Source organism: Eretmochelys imbricata, chromosome 20, assembly GCF_965152235.1.
Source record: "Eretmochelys imbricata isolate rEreImb1 chromosome 20, rEreImb1.hap1, whole genome shotgun sequence".
Taxonomy (NCBI): Eukaryota; Metazoa; Chordata; order Testudines; family Cheloniidae; genus Eretmochelys; species Eretmochelys imbricata.
Genome location: NC_135591.1, coordinates 17,591,468 through 17,614,224, shown reverse-complemented (window position 1 = coordinate 17,614,224; position 22,757 = coordinate 17,591,468). Strand labels below are relative to the sequence as shown.

Sequence of the window (22,757 nt, the reverse complement as noted above, 5' to 3'; positions counted from 1 at the left end):
AGGCTCAGTGAGATCTCCCCTTGCTCTGGGAGGATTCCAGGGGCCAGCCCATGAACGGGACCCAGCCCGGAGACCAGAGATCTGTTCTGCAGGCTGATTCGGAGGTGTAACCTGATAGCACAGGGAGGTGAATCACTACCGTATCCAGCTAAATATAAAACAGAGCCTAGCTTCTCACAAGCAAGCAGCTTCTACCAGGGGCTTTTTAAAGGCACTGCCAACACCCCAGAGGATAAACACCGCCCAGCATTCGCCTGGATTTGTTAGTCGCTTTCAGACTTTGCAGTTATTAAATGGGCCACTGCAGGCTACAACATACCCAGCCTGGTGAAAGTGTCTCTGTCCTGAAGTACCCACAAGCACCCAGGAGCCGATCAGGTGCTAATCTCACATCATCAAGAGTTTGCATTCCTTGAGATCTATTTGTCAGTATTATAGCAATACATAGAGGGCCCAATTAGAAAGGAGGATCTATTGTGCTAAGTACTATACAGATATGAACTAAACAGTCATCTCCCTTATGGTGCTCAGTAATGGTTTCGTTTGTATCAACCCGTTAGACGGATGGATTTCCCTCTGCTACTTAAAAGAATAGCATGCATAATTCATCTGTGGAACTCTCTGCTGCAGGATATAATTGAGACAAAGGGGCCAGCAGGTTTAAAATACAGGGCTAGGCATTTATAAGAGTTGCCTCTGAAATTACAGTGGCTAGGCTAAAACCTCCCGCTTGAAGGCAAAAGCTGCTCACTGCATTCACAGACATCTCCATCCCCGTCACCAGGAAATGGCATTACAGTAGGTATAGTATAGACACATTATGCCTTCTGAAGCAGCTAGCACTGGCCAACTTCAGAGACGAGACCCAGGACTAGATGGACTCCAGGTCTGTTCCAGTCCAGCAATTCCTGAATTCCAAGGTGCACACATGACAAGCTTGGCCCTGGATTTGGAAAGATCTTCTGCTGGAAGAACCACTGGCTCATTCTTCTCACTGCATTTTAAATGCAGTATATTTTTTCACTTTAACTGCATTCTCCCGATTTCCCTATTCTCTCCCCACCTGTTCTTAATGCACCCCCCCCCCTTCAACAAATCAGAAGCATTGGAAGCTTTGTACTGACAGATTAGAGCCTCAACTCCACCAGGGAAATATTACAGCAATGCCACTGTTGCAGAGATGGGCTCCCACTGGCATTTCATCACTAGGCATCTTAGATCTCCTCTGAGGAGGGTTAGAAGAGATTATGCTTATCACACCCAAACCAGCTGACAAACCATCTCCACTAGGGCTCTGGTGCTGCTAACACAGGTGATGCTGACCCTTGGCTTAAGCAGAAAGGCATTTTCCTAAAGCTAAGCCTGGTTAGAGATTTTTCCCCAAAAGAAGTAGTATTTGTTTCTTACTCTTAAGAGTGCGGGATTTGACATTGTGCATCAATTAGCCAGTCTGAGGCTTGCCTGCTAGGAGCATGGATGTCTACAATATTGCAACACACAGTCTGTGAGCAATAGAACAGGGACTGCACTGCAGAGAGCAAAAACTAAATGCCGTTACCATATGAAACATGTCCCACTCTCTCCCCAGGCAATTAGGCAAACTTCTGAGAACTAGCTAAAAGTTAGAACTGGCTTGCACAGAAGAGTGAGAAGTCTGTGGGCGGTTTACACTTGAATTAACACTGCATTTTTAAAAGGAGCTGCCGAAGGTCTGGTTTTGAGTTCAGAGCACGCAGCATGGAAACTTGGGTCCAGGATGGGATGGACCTTTCAAATCTTGAGTGATGTCCAGCCATTAAGTTTCAATCATTCTGTTGGAGTAGCTGGAAACTTGCAGTCAAAGGCACCGACTCCGTGGGTGCTCCAGGGCTGGAGCACCCACGGTGAAAAATTAGTGGGTGCTCTGCACCCACCAGCAGCCAAGATCCCCTCCTCACTTCACCTCCGCCTCCTCCCCTGAGCGCGCCGCATCCCCGCTTCTCCACCTACCTCCCAGCGCTTGCCGCCACACAACAGCTGTTTCGCGGCATAACAAGCTCCGGGAGGGAGCGGGGAGGAGCGGGAATGCAGCTCACTCAGGGGAGGTGGTGGGAAAGAGGCGGGGCCGGGGTGGGGATTTGGGGAAGGGGCAGAGACTTTGGGGAAGGTATTGGAATGGGTGTGGAGCAGGGGTAGAGTCGGGGCAGGGCCCGGACGTAGAGGGGAGTCGAGCACCCACCAGCACCAGCAAAAGTCGTCACCTATGTGTGCAGATCATCTCTTAGGGGCTTAAGGAGGTGGCAGTGATCTCAAATGTGGAGAAGACACAGCACTAGTTACGTATTTTAAATAATGAAGATATAGCTCTTCCTCTCCCACCTTGGAGACCCCAAAACCAACCTGGGGATCACGAAATTACAACACAGTGAAGTTTGTCCCTGAGAATTACAGGTCTAGTTTTCAGAGGTGCAGCCAATAGAAGCTGTACGGGCTCATGCTCTGTGAAAAGAAGTCTGACCCTCGGTACTATGGCATATTCCTACCCACAACAAACTCAGTGCACATGGTGGAAAGAGATGAATAGGGGAAACCTAAGCCGGTCTCCTTGGAACACAGCAAGGGGTTACTACAGGAGCTTCTACCTTTGGTAATTGCAGGAAGGATTCTCAACCGCCTTGAACCAAAAAAGGCATCATCAGCCATGAGTGCAGGAGGAAACCCAGAGCAGAGGTCATGTTATTGATTCTCACCTGGATGAAGTCAGCCATCTAGGACTGGCCTCAGGAGACCTGGGTTCTACTCCTTGCTCTGTCACCAACCTGCTCCATAACCATGGGGCAGTCGCTTCCAATCTCTGTGCCTCTGTTTTCCATCCCTCTGTCTGCCTGGTTTATAGATTATCTGGGAAGAGGAGGTGTCTTATTATGGGCAGGTCTACACTTAAAGCGCTGTACCAGTGCAGCTCAGCCACTGTAGCGCTTCAGCGGAGATGCCACCATGCCACTGACAGAGCGTCTCCTGTCATAGCTAAATCGAGCTCCATGAGAAGCAGTAGCTAGGTCAACGGGAGAAGCCCTCCCATTAACATGGGTTTGGTCGGTATAACTACATTGCTCAGAGGTGTGGATTTTTGAGTGACACAGTTATTCTGATGTAAGTTCATAGTGTAGACCTGGCCTCAGGGTCTGTACATGGTTTAGCACAATGGGGCCCTGATCTCAGCTGGAGCCTCTAGGTGTTACTATAAACACAAATAAGAATAAGCCAATTTACTGGCTGTAAAGGTTTTAGGGCCTGATTTGCAGTCGTTCTGAATCTGCCTCAGCTCCCACTGACTTCAGCCAGACTTGCAGGTGCTTAGCGCCTCAGAAAAAAACAAGCCTTAAATGCCCATGCAAAGATTACAGAATAAAAAAACCAGCAGTTTCTCTCCTCCTGCTGCTTCTACTCATTGCCATTCTGAACCATTAATTATTATTAAACAGTTCAAAATTCACAGCCACGGTGGCGTTCAGTTAGCCCTCTCCCAGCTGTCGGGGAGTTCTGGGTATCTGCAGAATTCAGAAGGCAGAGAGTGCGATTTCCTGCTGCACTCCCCAGGGACACTTGGGATTATTTTCGCTTTGCATTGAAGCGGTGGAGAAGGTGACAAATTCCTGAGCTTGTGGATTCCTGAAAACTGCCCCCAGACAAGCTGGGAGAGAAAGGGTCAGGGACTGTGTCAGAGGCACCCAGAAGCTCCCCAACATATGAACAACTCATTGTCTCAAAGATAACACACACAAGTCTGTGCTTCAAGGGACCCTGATGCATGGATTGGAAAGGCTTTAAATTCAAGGGGAACACTACCAAAAAATCAGATCAAAACGGCACAGAGGTGCACGTCACAAATGTGTTTGTCTGTAACTCATCCTTTCCTTCCCTTCCCCCCCCCCCCAGCACTCACCCTCAAAGCCCCCTTCCTAGCCACATCCACAAACAGAAGGGAAGAAAGCCTCTCTCCTTCCTGATGGTTTCATGGAGACCCATCGCTCTGGAAGGATGCAGCCCATGGCTGCTTGCAGGGGGCAGGGACAGCATGTTCTGCACTCTCAGCAGATCGGAAGGACTGAGTCCAAGCAGGTGTATTAATAGAAGCTGTGCTCTAGAGGCTAGGGCAGTTTATCATATGCCTCTAAACCCTGGAAACAACAAGAATCTCATGCAGGGGTAGCAGCAGGAGAGATACTGCAGAGGCAGTCAACATCTGAAAATACAAACAGCCAACTCTGGACATGAGGGACAGACTGGGGGACTTAGTACACCAGAAGGGGGTCAGGCAGAGCCACAGATCAAGAGAGCTTGAATCAGCAAGTGGTTGGAATCAGAGAAATCGATCTCAAGCCACCATGACCCTGCAGGCCACCTATGGGATCCCCATGGGAAAGAAGAGGCTCTCCACTGGAGACGGAGCTGGAGACAGAAAGCATGCTCATTTCAAGAGCAAAGCGGAGGGACGGTGGAGCAGCCCACTGGTCACAGAAAGGTAAGGGACATCCCTACTAAACAACTCCCTGCTACAGAGAAAAAGCTGCTAACTGTAAAACAGTCAGGCTGGGCTCCGCTGCACAGACTGGACTCACCAATCTGGGTACTGAGAAAGTTTACCCTGAGTCTGGACTAACTTCCTGAGGTTCCTTGCAAGAACCTCAAAACAGGTCTAACCTGTTCCCAACAGAAGCAACAGCATGTGGTAGAAAGCCACAGGTGTATGTGCAGGGTATATATCCCTGGCAATGAGATGGGCTAAACAGTGATTCTCAAACTTTTTTTTACTAGTGACCCCTTTCACATAGCAAGGCTCTGAGTGCGAATCCCCCATCAATTAAAAATGCCTTTTTATATATTTAACACCATTATAAATGCTGGAGGCAAAGCAGGGTTTGGGGTGGACGCTGACAGCTCGTGACCCCCTGTGTAAGAACCTTCCGACCCCCCGAGGGATCCCGACCCCCAACTTGAGAACCCCTGAGCTAAAAGGTTGCAAGCAGGATCAATTGGGCACATGTAGTTATTTCTCCTCTTGCACAACTTCTCCCTAGAGATTCCCAGTCACAGAGCTCGCTTGGAGAGAATTAGAAAGCAGCATGCACCATCTGAAATCAAGCCATCTGCTTTGGCCTCTTAACACCAGAGGGACACAAGTAATTATGAACTTGCCAATAATCAGACACATCGTGAGCCCAGGGCCTAAAACTCTGCTTGCTGTAATTATTTAAGAGCCCATAGGCGGGGGTAGGGTGAAGGTGTTCTGGTGTAAATGACACATGCCATTACTGTACAGATGGACTGTGGTTTTCCAGCAATGGCTGACACTATGACTCAGACTCCAAAGTCCAGGCTGGTGACTAGGAAGGACAAACAGGTGTCTGGGGAGCAGCCAGCTGCCCCACAAGTGAAGACAGGAATTTTCACATAGGCAGTACTTTTCATCTGAGAATCTCAAAGGTGGGTCAGTATCATTATCCTCATTTCACAGAGGGGGAAACTGAGGCACAAAATGATATACCCGAGGTTTCACAATCCGTCAGGGTGGGGCCACAAACAGAACCCAGATCTGCCAACTTCCACCCCCTGGCTCTAACCACTGGAAACACTGCTGCTCCCCAGGATGGAGACAGCAGAACCGGCACATGCTTTAGAAGGGAGCGTCTGGTATGCGGGCTTCTGAGAGAGATTGGCTACTGGGCCCACCCAGCATGCTCAATATGTTGAATACTAATCCTCCCAGGACCCAGAGAAGGAGGTTCTTAGGGAAGGACAGAATCCAGAGATGGTTGGGGAGAGGCCTTTCTCACGGACACTGGTTGCAGGGGGATCTTAGGCTCGGCATACAGCATCTGGAACAGTGCGTGCTGCGGGGCAGAGAGCCAAAGCCCCCAGGAAGCTGTGGGCTGCCTCACCCATGTTTATTAGGGGAAGAGCTGACCAGAAGTGGAGGGCATAGCACGTGGTAAAGCGTCAAGCAGCTGCAGCTCCGTGCATGCTGGGAGCAGAACCCAGAATCCATGTGTAGTCTCAGAACCAGATGCAGAGCTCAGCACGCTCTTGTCTGTGCTTAACGGTCAGCGACACCAATTGCTGAACTGGGGCTATTCCCCAGAGTGGAGACAAGGCCCAGGAGAGAGCCAGGATGGGGATGGAGTTCTATTTCCCCATTTACCAGGCTCTCTTCTAGTTAACACTGAATGAGGAGATGAGCTGATCATATTCCTGTAAGAAGCACGAGCCATCTCTGGGATATGGACTGGATCTCATGGTCAGTGCATGTGGGGGCTTTAATATAGGGACAGTCTCATCCACACAGGGGAAGTTCTCCTAAAGGAGCAGCATTCCCTTTGTGGGGCACCAACGGCTGGACAATGAAGGAACTCTTCTGCTGGAGGATTGCAACGTCAGCAGCTAGTGGCTGTCAGTGCACAGCACCGCTACCATAGGGCAGGAGATTCTCCCACCTGAAACACAGCTTCATCCTAGCCCCCTTTAGCACTCCATGTCCCCTTAGGCTAGGGAGTGTGTTACGCACTCAATGCTCCTGCATGGGGCTGTCTGGCATCAGGAAGATGCATCTCTAAAAGCCTCATTTACCCTGATCTGTTAGAGCAGAGGGTCCCAGAGGCAGTTCCACTGAACTGGCGACCGAAAATGGAAGGGGCCCCACCCATGGGAAACCCAGCACTGGGTTAGGCCTGCTTTGGCAGGCTGACTGCAGAGCACCTACAGAGCTGCTGTTTCTAGGACATCCTTGACAGGTACCAGAAAGGACGTTCTAATGAGGAGAGACAGACACAGACAGCCACTGTTGCTTTAGTGCTGTGACAATGACCACTCAGAAGACGCCTCACTAGCTGTAGCAGTGAGCAGACTTTAGCAGCGAGCAGACCTTAGCATCAAGAACCAACCAGAGAAGCTATGATCAATCTGTATAAAGTGCTTGGTTCAGAAGACACTTCTTGGTAAATTAAGTGGTGGCCAGATCCCCTCTGGAGCTTCCTAGAGGAGTCTAGCTCTCCCCACCTTGGAAGCACCATCACTCATGACACCCCTCCTGGCAGCAAGAGGGGCTGGTCAAGGTGCCCCTCCAGAAGCAGTCACAGTGGTCCTTGAGTTGTTCAGAGGCCAGTACCCTAAAAGGGACTTACACCACAGTCAGCCTTCTCTAGGTTCCTGGATAGCAGTGGAGTCATGCAATGCTCAATTCCCTAGCCTCTAATGCCAAAGCCTCCCTTGCACAGATCCTTCCACGATTCAATTCATTTTACAACCGGTTGCACCTGTCCCGTAAGAATCTGGTTTTAAGAGGCTACAAAGACCACACTCCAAACTGAAGAGCAGAGACAGGGAGAACTCTGAAGGCTGAATGTGGGGGTGCAAACCCAAATATCTTCCCCCACTAGCAGGGGCCCCAGAAAGATCAGATCAAATGAGGGGAGAGAACAAAAGTTGTAGAAGACAGTGAATCCCGTACATTACAGCAAAGGAGGATAGAAAAGTGGGGACTGGGGGGGTACACTGCTTCTTTAAAAGGAAAAAATTGGGGTGATAAATTAACAATAGAAGTTTGGGTCTAATCTACCAGCTTTTCCTGGAAGACCCAATGGATAGAGAACTTGTAAGAGGACTACATCACAAGCACAAAGGACGTGAAACCTGAGCACTAAGAAGTGATTTGCATTCAGACCACTGAAAATTTTGGTTTTGCGCAACAGCAATTTAACATGAAAGCCTAACAAACAGTGGGAAGGAACGTTCTTTGGTAACTGTTTGGCACCTTCATCCAAAACCCCCAACCTGTTCTATTAAGGGCTGAGAAAGCTCCCAGGTTAGCTCTCTGGACCTCCATGAGGACTGTAGCATAAGACAGGATGAGAAGGCTAGATAGTCATGATATTTTTAGAGGAGGGGGTGAACTAAGTGGGGAAAAAATAACTTTTAGATGAACTTTCAAAGAAGCAAACAAAGGCATGAGCCCAACTCCTTCCCAAAACCATCCCCACATGCAGATCACTGTTAAGCTACTCATCAGAAGAACGGTGCCAGGCTGGCAGGTGAAAGTAGCAGAGCTGTTTATAAGAAAGATCCTACAACATGTCCTTGTTAGTACAGGCCTGGTGCCAGCAAACAGTGGGCTCTGCAGCCTTCAAAGCACCAAAGGAAGGGCCACTAGACTTCAGCCCTTTCCTCCTAGCCTTTGCTAATGCCAATGGGAGGCGCATTGCAAAATCCACAAGCTCCAAAGGGCATGGAGCAGAAAGCAGTGAAGAGACACACACCAAAAATCCTTGTCTGGGAGAGCCAGTCACAGCCCACAAGGCAGAGAGCTGCTGCAGCAGGGGCCCCTCCCTCTGTACAGGGTGAACTCAGAGACTGGAGACCTCTTCTGGGGCAGACTCCACTCCTTCCCCCCTTCAAGGGTAACCACATACAGCACTGGAATGTGGGAACTTTATCCCTTAACTCCTGCTAATTGGGAACATAAACAGCCTCAGTCTGTGCCTGGCCATCCGACGCTCCTGGAACTTCTCAACCAAGGCAGACATAGCCCCCGTAAAATGCTCCACCTTGTTAGGTGTAACGTGCAGCACAGTTCTGCGTTCCATTCGCTCAGGGCCCATGATAGCGTGTTTCACTCTGACTCAAGTTTGCTTCTCCTCCCTCAGTGCTCAGCCCACATGTGGAAAGCAACGATGATCTCCGTTACATCATGGCAAATCCACTGGAGCTAGCAGGATTACACTAGATTTACACCCGTATAAGTGACAGCAGAATCTGGCCCACGTTTCACACACGCAGCCTGTACAAACTTGGTACTTGGAATCAGATCAAGGGGTCAGACTTACAGCACGATGGAGGTGTTTGGACACTTGCAGTGATCTATATCTTGGCAGGTGGATGGCACTTGTCCCAGACATATATTGGCAGTGAGAGTTATTTTCCCATCCCCTGTGGGTGCGTTTGAAATAGCAACAGGGTAGAAGGAGCAAGAGTTATAGACATCCACGTTAGTTCTGAAAAATTGTCCATTAGAACAGGAGAAAATAAAGATATTTTTAGAGGGCAAAAGCAGCATAGAGCAGTAGAATCATCAGCCAGTGGAGTGAGGAAGGTGTGTGAGAAAAGACCCGATACAGAAAAGACTTGTGCTGGAATTATCTTTATAAAAGAAGATACAAGAACAGCCCTGCTGGGTCAGGCCAATGCTGCATCTAGCCCAGTGTCCTGTCTTCTGATGGTTAGGCAGATAGATGCCTGGGGCACATGGAAGGGATGAGCCTAGGGCTAAAGTACAGGAGTTGGGGGGGGGGGGTCAAGACTGCTGGGTTCTACTCCCAGCTTTGACATCGATCAAGTCCTTTCCCCCCTCCGCGCCTCAACTTCTCCCTCATAAAATGGAGGTGGTGATACTGACCTAGCTCAAAGGGTTGAAGTTTAATTAATTAATGGTTGCAAAGAGCTTTAAAAGCATTACTGCAGGGCCAGATTTTCCAAGAGCTCTTACTGTGACACTATGCCCCCATATTCTGCATAGAGATATTGTTATGATAGGATTATGGCATAACTAAGATGTGTTCTATGCAAGATGGACCACGTGAGAGATCACTGGAAAGGTTATGATTTACTGAATATGATTATCCTATCCTGTTGGGAAGGGCCATTAGAGCAAACAATACGTCTTTGAAGACGCTAATCTCCCACCTTCCTGGGAAGCTGCAAACAGCCTCCGAGTTATGGCTGCAGGGACATGTGACCAAGCTACCTGGTACTAGACTCCATGATGATATGAGTGTTTTTCCACTGATTGGGGGTGGGAATCACATTGTTGGGATTATTTTTCACTTATCAGTGTTGAATTTCATCTGCTATTTTGTTGTTGCCCAGTCACCCAATTGTGTGAAATCCCTTTGTAACTCTTCGCACTCAACTTTGGACTTAACTGTCTTGAATAATTTTGTATCATGTGCAAACTTTGCCTCTTCACTATTCACTGCCTTTTCCAGATCATTAACGAATATGTTGACCAGCACGGGCCCCAGTACAGTTCCTTAACCTCTTTCCATTATGAAAACGGACCCATTTATTTCTACCCTTCATTTCCTGTCTTTTAACCAATTGCTGATCCATGAGAGGACCTTCCCTCTTATCCCATGACTACTTAGTTTCCTTAAGAGCCTTTGGAGAGGCACTTTGTCAAAGGCTTTCTTAAAATCCAAGTACATTATATACCCTGGATCTGCCTTATCCACGTGCTTGTTGACTCCCTCAAAGAATTCTAATAGACAGGTGAGTCACGACTTCCCTTTACAAAAGCTGTGTTGACTCTTCCCCCAACAAATCGTGTTCATCTATGCGTCTGATAATTCTGTTGTTTACTATAGTTTCAGCCAATTAGCCAGGGACTGAAGTTAGGTTTACCGGCCTGTAATTATCAGGATCACCTTTTGAGCCCTTCTTAAAAATCAGCCTTACATTAGCTACCTTCCAGTCATTTGGTACAGAGGCGTGTTTCAGTGATAGGTTACATACTACAGTTAATAGTTCGCAATTCTGTATTTGAGTTCCTTCAGAACTCTTGGGTGAATACCATCAGGTCCTGGTAACTTTTATTACTATTTATCAATTTGTTCTAAAACCTCTGCTATTGACTCATCAGTGCGGGGACAGCACTTCAGATTTGTTGCCCAAAAAGGAGAGCTCTGATGAGGAGATCTCCCCTACATTCTCTGTAGTGAAGACCGATGCAAAGAATTCATTTAGCTTCACTGCAATGACCTTGTATTCCCTGAACGCTGCTTTAAAACCTTGGTCATCTAGTGGACCCACTGCTTTTTTGGCAGGCTTCTGTTTCTTAAAAAAAAAAATCTTACTGTCAGTTTTTGCATCTTTAGCAAGTTGCTTCTCAAATTATTTCTTCCCGTCTTATTATACTTTTACACATACCCTGCTGGAGTTTGTGCTCCTTCCTATTATCCTCACCAGGATCTGCGTTCCAAGTTTTAAAAGGTGTCTTTTTGGGTATGTCTACACTGCAGTTAGACACCCACAGCTGGCCCATGCCAGCTGACTCGGGCTCATGGAGCTGTTTGTGGTGTAGACTTTTGGGCTCAAGCTGCCCAGAGCTCTGGGACTCTCCCACTTTGCAGGGGCCTAGAATTGAAGCTCCAGCCAGAGCCTGAACATCTACTCTGCAATTAAACAGCCCCTTAGCCCAAACCCCGTGAGCCTGAGTCAGTTGGCATGAACCAGCTGGGGGTTTTTAATTGCAGTTAGACATACCCATAGCCTCTAACAGCCTTCAGTATTCTGCTGTTTAGCCATGATGGCATTTTTTTTGGTCCTCTTAGTCTTTTGTGATTTGGGGTATACAGTTAGTCTGAGCCTCTATTATGGTGTTTTTAAGTAGTCCCATACTGCTTGCAGGCGTTTAACCCTTGTGGCAGCTCCTTTTAATTTCTAAGAAGTATCCTCGTTTTTGTGTAGTTCCCCTTTTTAAAGTTAAACATTACTGTAGTGGGATTTTTTTGGTATTATCCCCCCTACAAGGATGTTAGATTTAACCACTTTATGGTCACTATTACCAAGCAGTTCAGATATAGTTACCTCTTGGACCAGATCCTGTGATCCACTTAAGACTAAATCAAGAATTACCTCTCCCCTTGTGGGTTTCCAGGACCAGCTGCTCCAGGAAGCAGTCATTTATGCTGTCTAGAAATGTTCTCTATATCACACTTTAAGGGGACATTTACCCAGTCAATATGAGGCTAGTTGAAGTCACCCATTATTACTGAACTTTCTGCTTTTGTAGCCTTTCAAACCTCCCTGAACATTTCACAATCATTGTCACTCAGTCTCCTCCTTAAGACCAGACTCCTTTCCTCTCAAGTCCTGTCCTGTACGGTCTTGAGTTCTTATTTTTTAAAGCCAGATTCTCCTCTCATTTTACACCCTGCAAAATCTGGAGCAACTCCATCATCTCCAGCAGTTGCCCTGCTTTCTTAATCTGGGGTTTTAAACTAGGTTCACTGGGGGAAGGAGACCAAAGCCCTGAGTTAAGTGGGGAAGTGGGATACCAGGAAGAAGCACGAGCAGTAGTGCATGAGAGGGGAGGGCTCCTGCCTCATACTGAGAAAGAGGGGCGATCAGCGGGTTATACACAAATGCACGAAGCCTGGGAAACAAGCAGGGAGAACTGGAAGTCCTGGCCAAGTCAATGAATTATGATGTGATTGGAATAACAGAGACTTGGTGGGATAACTCACATGATTGGAGTACTGTCATGGATGGATAAGCTGTTCAGGAAAGACAGGCAGGGCAGAAAATGTGGGGGAGTTGCACTATATGTAAGAGAGCAGTATGACTGCTCAGAGCTCAAGTATGAAACTGCAGAAAAACCTGAGAGTCTCTGAATTAAGTTTAGGAGTGTGAGCAACAAGGGTGATGTCGTGGTGGGAGTCTGCTATCGACCACCGGACCAGGGGGATGAGGTGGACAAGGCTTTCTTCCAGCAACTTGCAGAAGTTACTAGATCGCAGGCCCTGGTTCTCATGGGAGACTTCAATCACCCTGATATCTGCTGGGAGAGCAATACAGTGGTGCACAGACAATCCAGGAAATTTTTGGAAAATGTAGGGGACAATTTCCTGGTGCAAGTACTGGAGGAACCAACTAGGGGCAGAGCTCTTCTTGACCGGCTGCTCACAAACCGGGAAGAATTAGTAGGGGAAGCAAAAGTGGATGGGAACTTGGAAGGCAGTGACCACGAGATGGTCGAGTTCAGGATCCTGACACTAGGAAGAAAGGAAAGCAGCAGAATACGGACCCTGGACTTCAGAAAAGCAGACTTTGACTCCCTCAGGGAACTGATGGGCAAGATCCCCTGGGAGAATAACATGAGGGGGAAAGGAGTCCAGGAGACCTGGCTGTATTTTAAAGAATCCTTATTGAGGTTACAAGGACAAACCATCCCGACGTGTAGAAAGAATAGTAAATATGGCAGGCGACCAGCTTGGCTTAACAGTGAAATCCTTTCTTATCTTAAACACAAAAAAGAAGCTTACAAGAAGTGGAAGATTGGACAAATGACCAGGGATGAGTATATAAATATTGCTCGGGCATGCAGGAGTGAAATCAGGAAGGCCAAATCACACCTGGAGTTGCAGCTAGCAAGAGATTTTAAGAGTACCAAGAAGGGTTTCTTCAGGTATGTTAGCAACAAGAAGAAAGTCAAGGAAAGCGTAGGCCCCTTACTGAAGGAGGGAGGGAACCTAGTGACAGAGGAAGTGGAAAAAGCTAATGTTCTCAATGCTTTTTTTGCCTCTGTCTTCACAAACAAGGTCAGCTCCCAGACTACTGCACTGGGCAGCACAGCATGGGGAGGAAGTGACCAGCCCTCTGTGGAGAAAGAAGTGGTTCGGGACTATTTAGAAAAGATGGACGTGCACAAATCCATGGGGCCGGATGCGTTGCATCCGAGAGTGCTAAAGGAGTTGGCGGATGTGATTGCAGAGCCATTGGCCATTATCTTTGAAAACTCATGCAATCGGGGGAAGTCCCGGACGACTGGAAAAAGGCTAATGTAGTGCCCATCTTTAAAAAAGGGAAGGAGGAGGATCCTGGGAACTACAGGTCAGTCAGCCTCACCTCAGTCCCTGGAAAAATCATGAAGCAGGTCCTTAAGGAATCAATTCTGAAGCACTTAGAGGAGAGGAACGTGATCAGGAACAGTCGGCATGGATTCACCAAGGGCAAGTCATGCCTGACTAATCTAATTGCCTTCTATGACGAGATAACTGGTTCTGTGGATGAAGGGAAAGCAGTGGACGTGTTGTTCCTTGACTTTAGCAAAGCTTTTGACACTGTCTCCCACAGTATTCTTGCCAGCAAATTAAAGACGTATGGGCTGGATGAATGGACTATAAGGTGGATAGAAGAAAGCTGACTAGATTGTCGTGCTCAACGGGTAGTGATCAATGGCTCCATGTCTAGTTAGCAGCTGGTATCAAGTGGAGTGCCCCAAGGGTCGGTCCTGGGGCCGGTTTTGTTCAATATCTTCATAAATGATCTGGAGGATGGTGTGGATTGCACCCTCAGCAAGTTTGCAGATTACACTAAACTGGGAGGAGAGGTAGATATGCTAGAGCGTAGGGACAGGTTACAGAGGGACCTAGGCAAATTGGAGGATTGGACCAAAAGAAATCTGATGAGTTTCAACAAGGACAAGTGCAGAGTCCTGCACTTAGGACGGAAGAATCCAATGCACCACTACAGACTAGGGACCGAATGGCTAGGCAGCATTTCTGCAGAAAAGGACCTAGGGGTTACAGTGGATGAAAAGCTGGATATGAGTCAACAGTGTGCCTTTGTTGCCAAGAAGGCCAATGGCATTTTGGGATGTATAAGTAGGGGCACTGCCAGCAGATGGAGGGATGTGATCGTTCCCCTCTATTCGACACTGGTGAGGCCTCATCTGGAGTCCTGTGTCCAGCTTTGGGCCCCACACTACAAGAAGGATGTGGAAAAATTGGAAAGAGTCCAGCGGAGGGCAACAAAAATAATTAGGGGACTGGAACACATGACTTATGAGGAGAGGCTGAGGGAACTGGGGATGTTTAGTCTTCAGAAGAGAAGAATGAGGGGGGATTTGATAGCTGCTTTCAACTACCTGAAAGGGGGTTCCAAAGAGGATGGCTCTAGACTGTTCTCAGTGGTAGCAGATGACAGAACAAGGAGTAATGGTCTCAAGTTGCAGTGGGGGAGGTTTAGGTTGGATATTAGGAAAAACTTTTTCACTAGGAGGGTGGTGAAACACTGGAATGCGTTACCTAGGGAGGTGGTGGAATCTCCTTCCTTAGAAGTTTTTAAGGTCAGTCTTGACAAAGCCCTGGCTGGGATGATTTAATTGGGGATCAGTCCTGCTTTGAGCAGGGGTTTGGACTAGATGACCTCCTGAGGTCCCTTCCAACCCTGATATTCTATGATTCTATGAATTTGGCCCTCAGATTTGCAATGCATTTTTGTAGCTACACAAAACATCATGTGCAAAGTTTACAGGACCACAGGCCAGAGTTCAGCACCCAACGTGCTCCCAGTCCCATGTGCTGAGTGCTTTTGAAAACCAGGCCCCTTATTTTGGGGCCTGAACTAAAGCTTGGCTTTTTTTAAAAAAAATATATCTGGCTCCAAATAAATCATTAATCCAACCCCGTAAATTGTCCTGCGGTTATTGCAACCGACAGCAGAGCTTGATTTTGCATGAAGTGACGTGGCAGTGGCATCTCTTTAATACTGTGCTGTATGATGTTTATTTCATAGCCGTGCTGGCTCTCCAGTTATAGCAAGCAACAGGTGTTTGTCTTGGCAGAGCTTGGGAGCTTCGCTTGGGAGCATGACTCTGCAGAGGGCAGCAATAATGGAAACCCCAGCACAAGCCTTAGCCAGAGACATTTTCCAGCAAGAGGGTCTTTCTGAGCAATCACATAACTGATTGTGGAAAGAGTCCTGAAATCCATGGTAAACAGGGGGTGGGGAGACATCTATGTACTTATCTGGCCCTGTTACTATGGTACCCAAGGATCTCACAATCTTCAATTTATTTATCCTCACAGTCCCCCTGTGAGGCAGGGCAGTGCCATTATCCGCATTATACAGATGGGGAACTCAGACACAGAGAGACTAAGTGACTTGTCCAAGGTCATGCAGAAAGTCAGCTGCAGAGCAGGGAAATGAAACGGGGTCTCCAAAGTTCTTGGCTAGCACCTGGACCACCGATGCTCAAGATTATTTCAGTGGGCACCATGACAGGGCAAGACAAAAGGGTGCCTGCCTCACCAACTGGACTCTGCTGACAGGAGAGGACTGGCTCAAGGACACTTGCAGAAGTGGGGGGCCTCATGTGGGCGAGAGCAGCAGGTTAACATATAACAGGCTTTTGGGGAGGATGCATTCCTGATATGCACATGAGCTCAGCCAGTCAGTTGTCAATTTCACCAGCCAGCAGCTCCTTCACCGGGTATGGAAACCAGAACAAGACGGAGCCAGCAGAGATGGGCCCTGGAATAGGGGGCAGGCCTGGTGTTTGGGGCGACACTGTGCTCAGACGCTTTGTAAGATGTCAGAATCCAGGTGTGACTGTATTTTGGTATTAGGCAGGTGTGTCCACTCCCCAGCTTCAACCGCATCCTGCTTTCTATGGAGCTGCTGATCCCAAGCGGTGCAGACAGCCAAAAGCACGATTAAGTTGCAACATTACAAAAAAAAACCCAGGCCCGTCTCTACAGTTTATATAAATGCTTATCAAGCTGGGCTCCTGTTTCAGGAGGGCTTTTACTGCTAAATACCATGCTAAGCCAGGGCAGGATAGGACCTAACTGAAAATAGAATAAATCAAAAAACATCTGTTCAGCATCAAAGAGCCAACAGCACCCTCTTGCGTACACACGAATGCCCTAGTGCGAAAGAGACTCCAACACCCTCATCCGGATCTGAGGAGTAATTACACGCTAACCGTCCCTTCACATCACTGGAGTAGCAGCACCACTAGAGGCAAGGCAGAGATCTGTACGACAGCACCAGCCAAGAATAAGCCCCCCACTGTGGTAGGCACTCTACAGCAGGGGTCTCAAACTCAATTTACCTTAGGGCGAGTGCCAGTCCTCAAATCCTCTCAGTGGGCCAATATCATCGCTGAAGGTGGTGTTCAGAAGAGAACACATTTATATTGTATTTTTTATTTCAAATTTCTTAGAAATAATAAAACTGTCATACAACTTTATACAATTCTTCACCTGCCATGGCTGACTCTGCCCGGCAACTAGTGATGGTATCTCTGTCCCTCTCCGCTAGCCAATGGGAGCTGCGCTTGCGTCTCCCCGCCACGGGCCACAGTGGAAACAGCCATTGACACAAGGCCCAACATTTTAAATATGATAACAAGCTTTTATATATACACACAAGGAAACATTTTCTTTTAAAGCGCAAACAACTGTTTTAAGAATGCGCGTCGCCAGTGGTGTTTGCAAGCCAGCCATGGCTACTAACCACCTGAAGGTGAAAAGGACTGTATGAACAACACAAACTGATTTAAATCACTTTTGCTGTCTGAGCAGCAAGAAATGCAGAGGAAACAGAATAGTGACAAGTGCAATTTAATAAACTGTTCCGGGGGAAGTAATAACAAGGAAAAGACCTTTCTGTTTATAGCACCTATTTAAAAAAAAACAATGGAGAGAGTGGCCCTTTGATTTGCCCAATTCAAGACCTCTCTGCTAGGAACAAGCACCTGAAGTTTACCAAACCCCTGCTGGCAGGTTTACTCACAATGCACCCTCCTCCTCTGCCAGCAGTACGAGTGTCTGCAAGTATCAGGGGGTCACCATGTTAGTCTGTATCCACAAAAACAACAAGGAGTCTGGTGGCACCTTAAAGACGAACAGATTTATTTGCTCAAATAAATCTGTTAGTCTTTAAGGTGCCACCGGACTCCTTGTTGTTAGTGTCTGCAAGAGGGTTAGAGATGAAGCGTGGACAGGAGCAGAGCACTGAGGGCAACCACAGAAAGGGAGGTCACTTGATCTTTATTTGCTGTGAGGCAATAGCATTAAAGAACAGCATCAGCTGAAGAGATGTAAGCCAGACCAAATAAACGTGTTTGGCTGTGGGCACCATGCCCACCTGCTCCATCAGACCGATATCCACCCATGAACAGGGCACTGATATTTACAAGCACCCTGCTCCTTTTAGATTTCCAAGAAGCACATGGGGATCACAAATCAACCCAGAACTCTGCATTTGCCAAGGTGGGATCCCATCCATTGTGCATCGCTCCTCTCCCTGAAGAGCTGATCAATATTTTGGATACAGGAGGAATGGGGAATTTAAGAGTTAGTTTTTAGAGCAGGAGTTTTGGACAATCCCACCCCAAAAACTCCAACCAAATTCTATTAATACTTGGCACTTAGAGGGGCTTTACATCTTGGGATCGCAGCACACTTTACAAAGGTCAGTACTGTTACCCCCATTTAACAGATGGGTAAATGGAGGCAAGGAGACAGTGAAATGACTGGCACATAAGGTGTCAGTGGCAAAGCCAGTCTCCTGACTCCCAGTCTGGTGCCTGATCTCAAATTCCATACTGATCTGCAGAGTTTCTGACTGGCTACACTAAAAATAGGACAGAGATGCTGGTTGAAGTTTCTGGGAGACGTAATACCAGTTGTGAGTTTGTCCTGAAATGTCTCATCACTCTACTGCATTCCTAGGGCCACTTACCACATTAGTTCTAGCCTCATCAATGGCTCTCCATGAGCAGTGGCATTGCACTGGCTTTTGAAGTTGCATCCCAGTGCAACCCACAAGCAGGTTAATCCTTCAGCAGCATTAGCAGGAGCTGCCGGATGCAGAGCAGCTAGGGGAGAGGCTTCAAAGAAGCACTTCCATCAAGAAATCCCAGAACTATTATGTTCCAGCCACAGAAAAGATTAAAATTGCCTCCTCCAGAGCATTCTTCAAGGTGACCAGAGAAGAGAGGGGAAATGTGTGTTCCCTTTGTTTCTCTGGGATGTAGACATTGAAGGGGTCTGTGTCAGGTTTTAATATTACAAGTTAGGTCATGTCTACTAAGAAGTGGGGAACTGGGCAGATGAGGACACCACACATACCAAAAAAGAGAATCCCAACTGACTAATGGGGCAGTGATTTTTATTCTGCCTGTTGGTCTCTTAACACCCTCACACAGCAGCAAAAATAGATTCAATGTTTGAAAGACCCTTTGCTTCTTTTATTTGGAGTAGAGTTAGACACCCAATTCCACAATTAATAATTTGGCATCTTAAACAGTTTTTCTTTCTTTAAAAGATTTTTAAAACCCTTGCTGTACCCTGAACGTTGCCTTAGGGGAGGAGTTGTTCGAGGAATACAAAGGCTAAGGGGCCATCAGTTGTTAAAGTGACACTGTTTGACAGTTGTTTGCACACTCTGATTCATCCAGGACTTTAATTCCCAGGCTGCTCAGCAAAGAAAGTCCTTGCGGGAAGCTCCAAGATTCCCAGCACCCAGGCACTGGACCTCGGCATGCTGGGGAGTTTAAACTTAGCTATCTAACTGATGACTCCAAAGACCGTGGAGGTCAGTATCTGTTACCACAGCTCATCAGATGTATATATGTTATATACTGGATATGCTGTCCTCCTGGAAGTGTACTGTCCCACCTAATTTTTGGTCCTCTATAATGCATTGCTACATTCAAGCCTAGTAACAAGTGCTTTATGTTGTTTGCAAGCCGAGATCCACAGACCATCAGCTTTCAAATGAGATTTGATACAACACTTCTTTCCGCCTCTAGCTGGTCATGAGGCATTAACCTTGGAAGTCACATCATTCTGATTACCCCCTCTTGCTCCTCCCCCACACTACTTGACTCCCATACACTTTGACAGCCTTACCACAACAGCCATTACTTTACACTGTCTCAAAGAGGTGATGCCAGCAGTACATTAGTATGCAGAAGTGGGAGATAATGCATTGATTGTTAGCTCCAGAAGACTGGAAATATTAGCTGGTAAAGTAACGCAGGCAGCTTCACCTCTATAATTCCTTGGAGGTAGATCCAACTGTGCCGTGGGTCTGATGTGCCCAACTGACAGCCTCCCTGTCCTGAAGAGCTTGTTTTCTAAAGGCACAAGATAAAACACAGACCAGGCAGAGTTTCATAGTTTCAGGCCAGAAGGGACCACTAGATCATCCAGTCTGACCTGGAGAGCACAGGCTATTCCATTTCACCCAGATACCACAATACTGAGCCCAATTATTTCAATTAGACCAAAGCACTTCAGTCCTCAGGAGACCAAGAGAGACCGAAGTGCCTGGGATGGCAGCAAACTGATTAGGTGAGATAGGCCCAGCTGACCTAGCAGAGGATCCAGCATGAAGAGGAGTCTCCCATCAAAAGGCTCACAAGGGGGCTACAGAGCCAACTAAAGTTCAAGTGTGCATGCATAACAACCCTCCCAAGGCTCAATGGGCCATCTCCCCTCCTGCAGACCTAACAAGCAACCCCACACACCCAGTTCTCACCCCCTCCCTATGGTTCACAGCAGCAACAAGATGCTACTGGTACAAGAAACAGGACATTCAGCGGAGATGCATTAGTTTTTACACACACACCCCTGGCCAAGGTGGGAAGTCTCCCCACCATGGGTGCCTTTGGGTGGGAAAACCTCGTTTCCATTCCTAACAATTAGGTTACATTTTGAGCTCTCTTGGCACGAAAAAGGGCTAGAGACATTTTAAGAAAATGAAAAGCTTAAGTGTCCTCCAGCAGGCACTGAATGATCTGGACCAAGGTTAGCGAACAGCGATCTATTGAAAGCTGCACACTCAAGAGTAAGAGCTTACTAATCCCCTGAAAGTAGATTTTAAATCAACTCAATTGATTTGGTCACTAGGTCTCATTGAAGGGAGTCCAGCAAGCCAAATTGTGTCTCCTGCTTTTTGCTAGAAAGTGGTGCAAAAACATTAAGACTTCTTGAACTCTGAAATGGAAACACCATCCAATTCACTGCCAGTCTGGTAGAAAAGTTATACTTAACGTCACGTTGACCTCATACAGTAAGTTACTTGGTAGATTTTAATGGCAAGGCCAAAAATGCAAAGTCAGCTGCAACTTTAATTATGGAGCAATTACCACGCCTCTGTTATATTGCTCCACCCTTAGCAATAACAGGAGAGAGAGAGAGAATACTTATTGCAAAATCTAAGCTAGCCTGGGGGATCCCTTTATGCCATTTATACACAGGCAGCATGAGATGTGCCAAAGTGTCACCCTGAAGAAGGAAGCAAGATTCAATATATTTCAAGAGTCTCACCAGTAACCAGCGATACAGATTGTTTTACTGACTACCCAGTACAAGTCCTCACAAATGGACCATTATGGAAGCTCTTCTCCCTCTCCACACATCCCCTCTGCTCAAAGCAACCACAAAACATTATTTCTATTGTGGCAGGACCTCACAGCCTTAGTCCTCCCAGACCAGGACCCAATTGTCCTAGGTGCTGCACAAACACAGAACTAAAAGATCCAAAGAGCTCACAATAACCCTGCAAGTTCCACATTCTCAGGGAAGCTCAAAGTTTGCCTCTCTTACAAAAAAGTTAGGTAAAGAAACCTCTGAAACACCAGCTCAAACTAACTGGCTTCTGTGGGTTTCCCTGATCCTCCCAGCACAGCCATGTGCTCAGTAAGAACAAGAGTAAAGGAACCTTGAGGTTTTTAAATACAAAATTGTTAATGAAGCACGTTTAGTGCTACTGTAAATGTGCCCTGAACAGGAGTGGCAGAGCAAGCTTCCCTCTCCTGGAAATATCCTCAGCCTTTATTTGAGATGAGAAGGGAAGTCAGTTTTCTGCAGCTGATTTGAATTATTTTGGGGACTTTCTCTAGCCTGTGTTCTACAGGAAAGCAGACTAGATGATCACAGTGGCCCCTTCAGACCTTGGAATCTGTGAATCATTGCTGTCTGTTGAGGCTGTCAGCTAAGGCACCAGTTAGTGTCCGTATGGGGGTCAGTGACATGGATGCCTGACTCATGGGAACTGGACTGTAACCCAATAAATTGTTTCACACACAGGTCACTGAAAGCCAATAAGACAGTAAATAAGATTTTTTTCACTCACTACCAACCAGGGTTGAATTTAAACCAGCCACCTAGGAGCACAAGACTCCATATTCCATTATCACTCCCCTACTGAATGTTCTGCTAGCAGTAACATGCAGGTGGGAGAGTCGCTTACTCCTACTGACAGGGAGAACAAGACTCACTAGTCTAGAACAGTGACAAGCATTTTCAGGGCTGCAGAGCAATGAGGAGCTCCCGCGGTATCTTTAGAGGCCCTCGTCCGATTAGTCAGATCACACGCCACACCCAATCCAAGCAGCCTTTCCAAGATTTCTCCCAACTCCTCCGTGGTGGGAGTAAAATCAGGGCTTAGAAACTACAGGCTGACACTGTAAATACATGAGATACAGCGACAGAGAGGGTGCCTCAGGCGATTTCTCCCTTGGTGTGGAATCCTTCCGTTGGAAGACTATGTACCAAAGATCCCTGCACGTCCCCCTTCCATATTTGCTGGGCTCCGTGGTGCCCACTAACATAGGTTGGGAGCCACATAAAAAGGTGTTTAGTGGCAATCCCACTGAGACAATCTACAGTCTGAGGACACAAGCCAGTATTCCTGAACTAGTTCCTTGGGGTGAGCAGAATGTGATGCACAGGTACCTGTTTTCTGAACTGCAAATACAGATGTCTTTTGGGGGGTGAGTCCTTGTCAGGGAAATCCCAGAACCCCAGGCTTTGGGGAACAAATGGTTCTTCCCTTTTCTATGCTCAGGGAGGTGATCCAAAGGGCACAGAGCTATGATAAGGCAGTAAGACAAGCAAAGAAAGAACTGTCCACACTGGTGCAGACCTTTGTCCCCTCTAGCAGCCCAGACTGCTAGGAGCAGCACAAATCCTACACTTCTTTATATAGCTTTTAATTTTCACCATGTGGTTGTCATCTCACCCCTAGGTGTGCCTACAGTTTTCAACTACCTGTATCCTTATTAGTACAACTGCCAGGGATCATTAATAGCCATAAAAGGTTCAGCTGCCATTTTCAATAGAGGTAAATAGATGGTGTTAAGACCACAGCTGACATGAGCTGACCTGCATAAGATAACCAGTTCTGACCTTGTCAGCGAATCAGGA

The 22,757-nt window shown here is 47.2% G+C and overlaps 1 protein-coding gene across 2 annotated transcripts in view; it reads right to left on the bottom strand.

Moving 5' to 3' along the window:
- TECR (trans-2,3-enoyl-CoA reductase) overlaps positions 1-22,757 on the bottom strand; it is a 44,742-nt gene that overhangs the window by 20,151 nt on the left and 1,834 nt on the right. Inside the window, exon 2 of one of the 2 annotated variants that reach the window (XM_077838596.1) lies at positions 2,730-2,880. The exons of the other annotated variant lie outside the window; for it this stretch is intronic. Within the exon in view, the coding sequence (XP_077694722.1) occupies positions 2,730-2,747 (18 nt within the window). The 5' untranslated portion in view covers positions 2,748-2,880. The remainder of the gene's footprint in view (positions 1-2,729; positions 2,881-22,757) is intronic. 2 annotated transcript variants of the gene reach the window in all.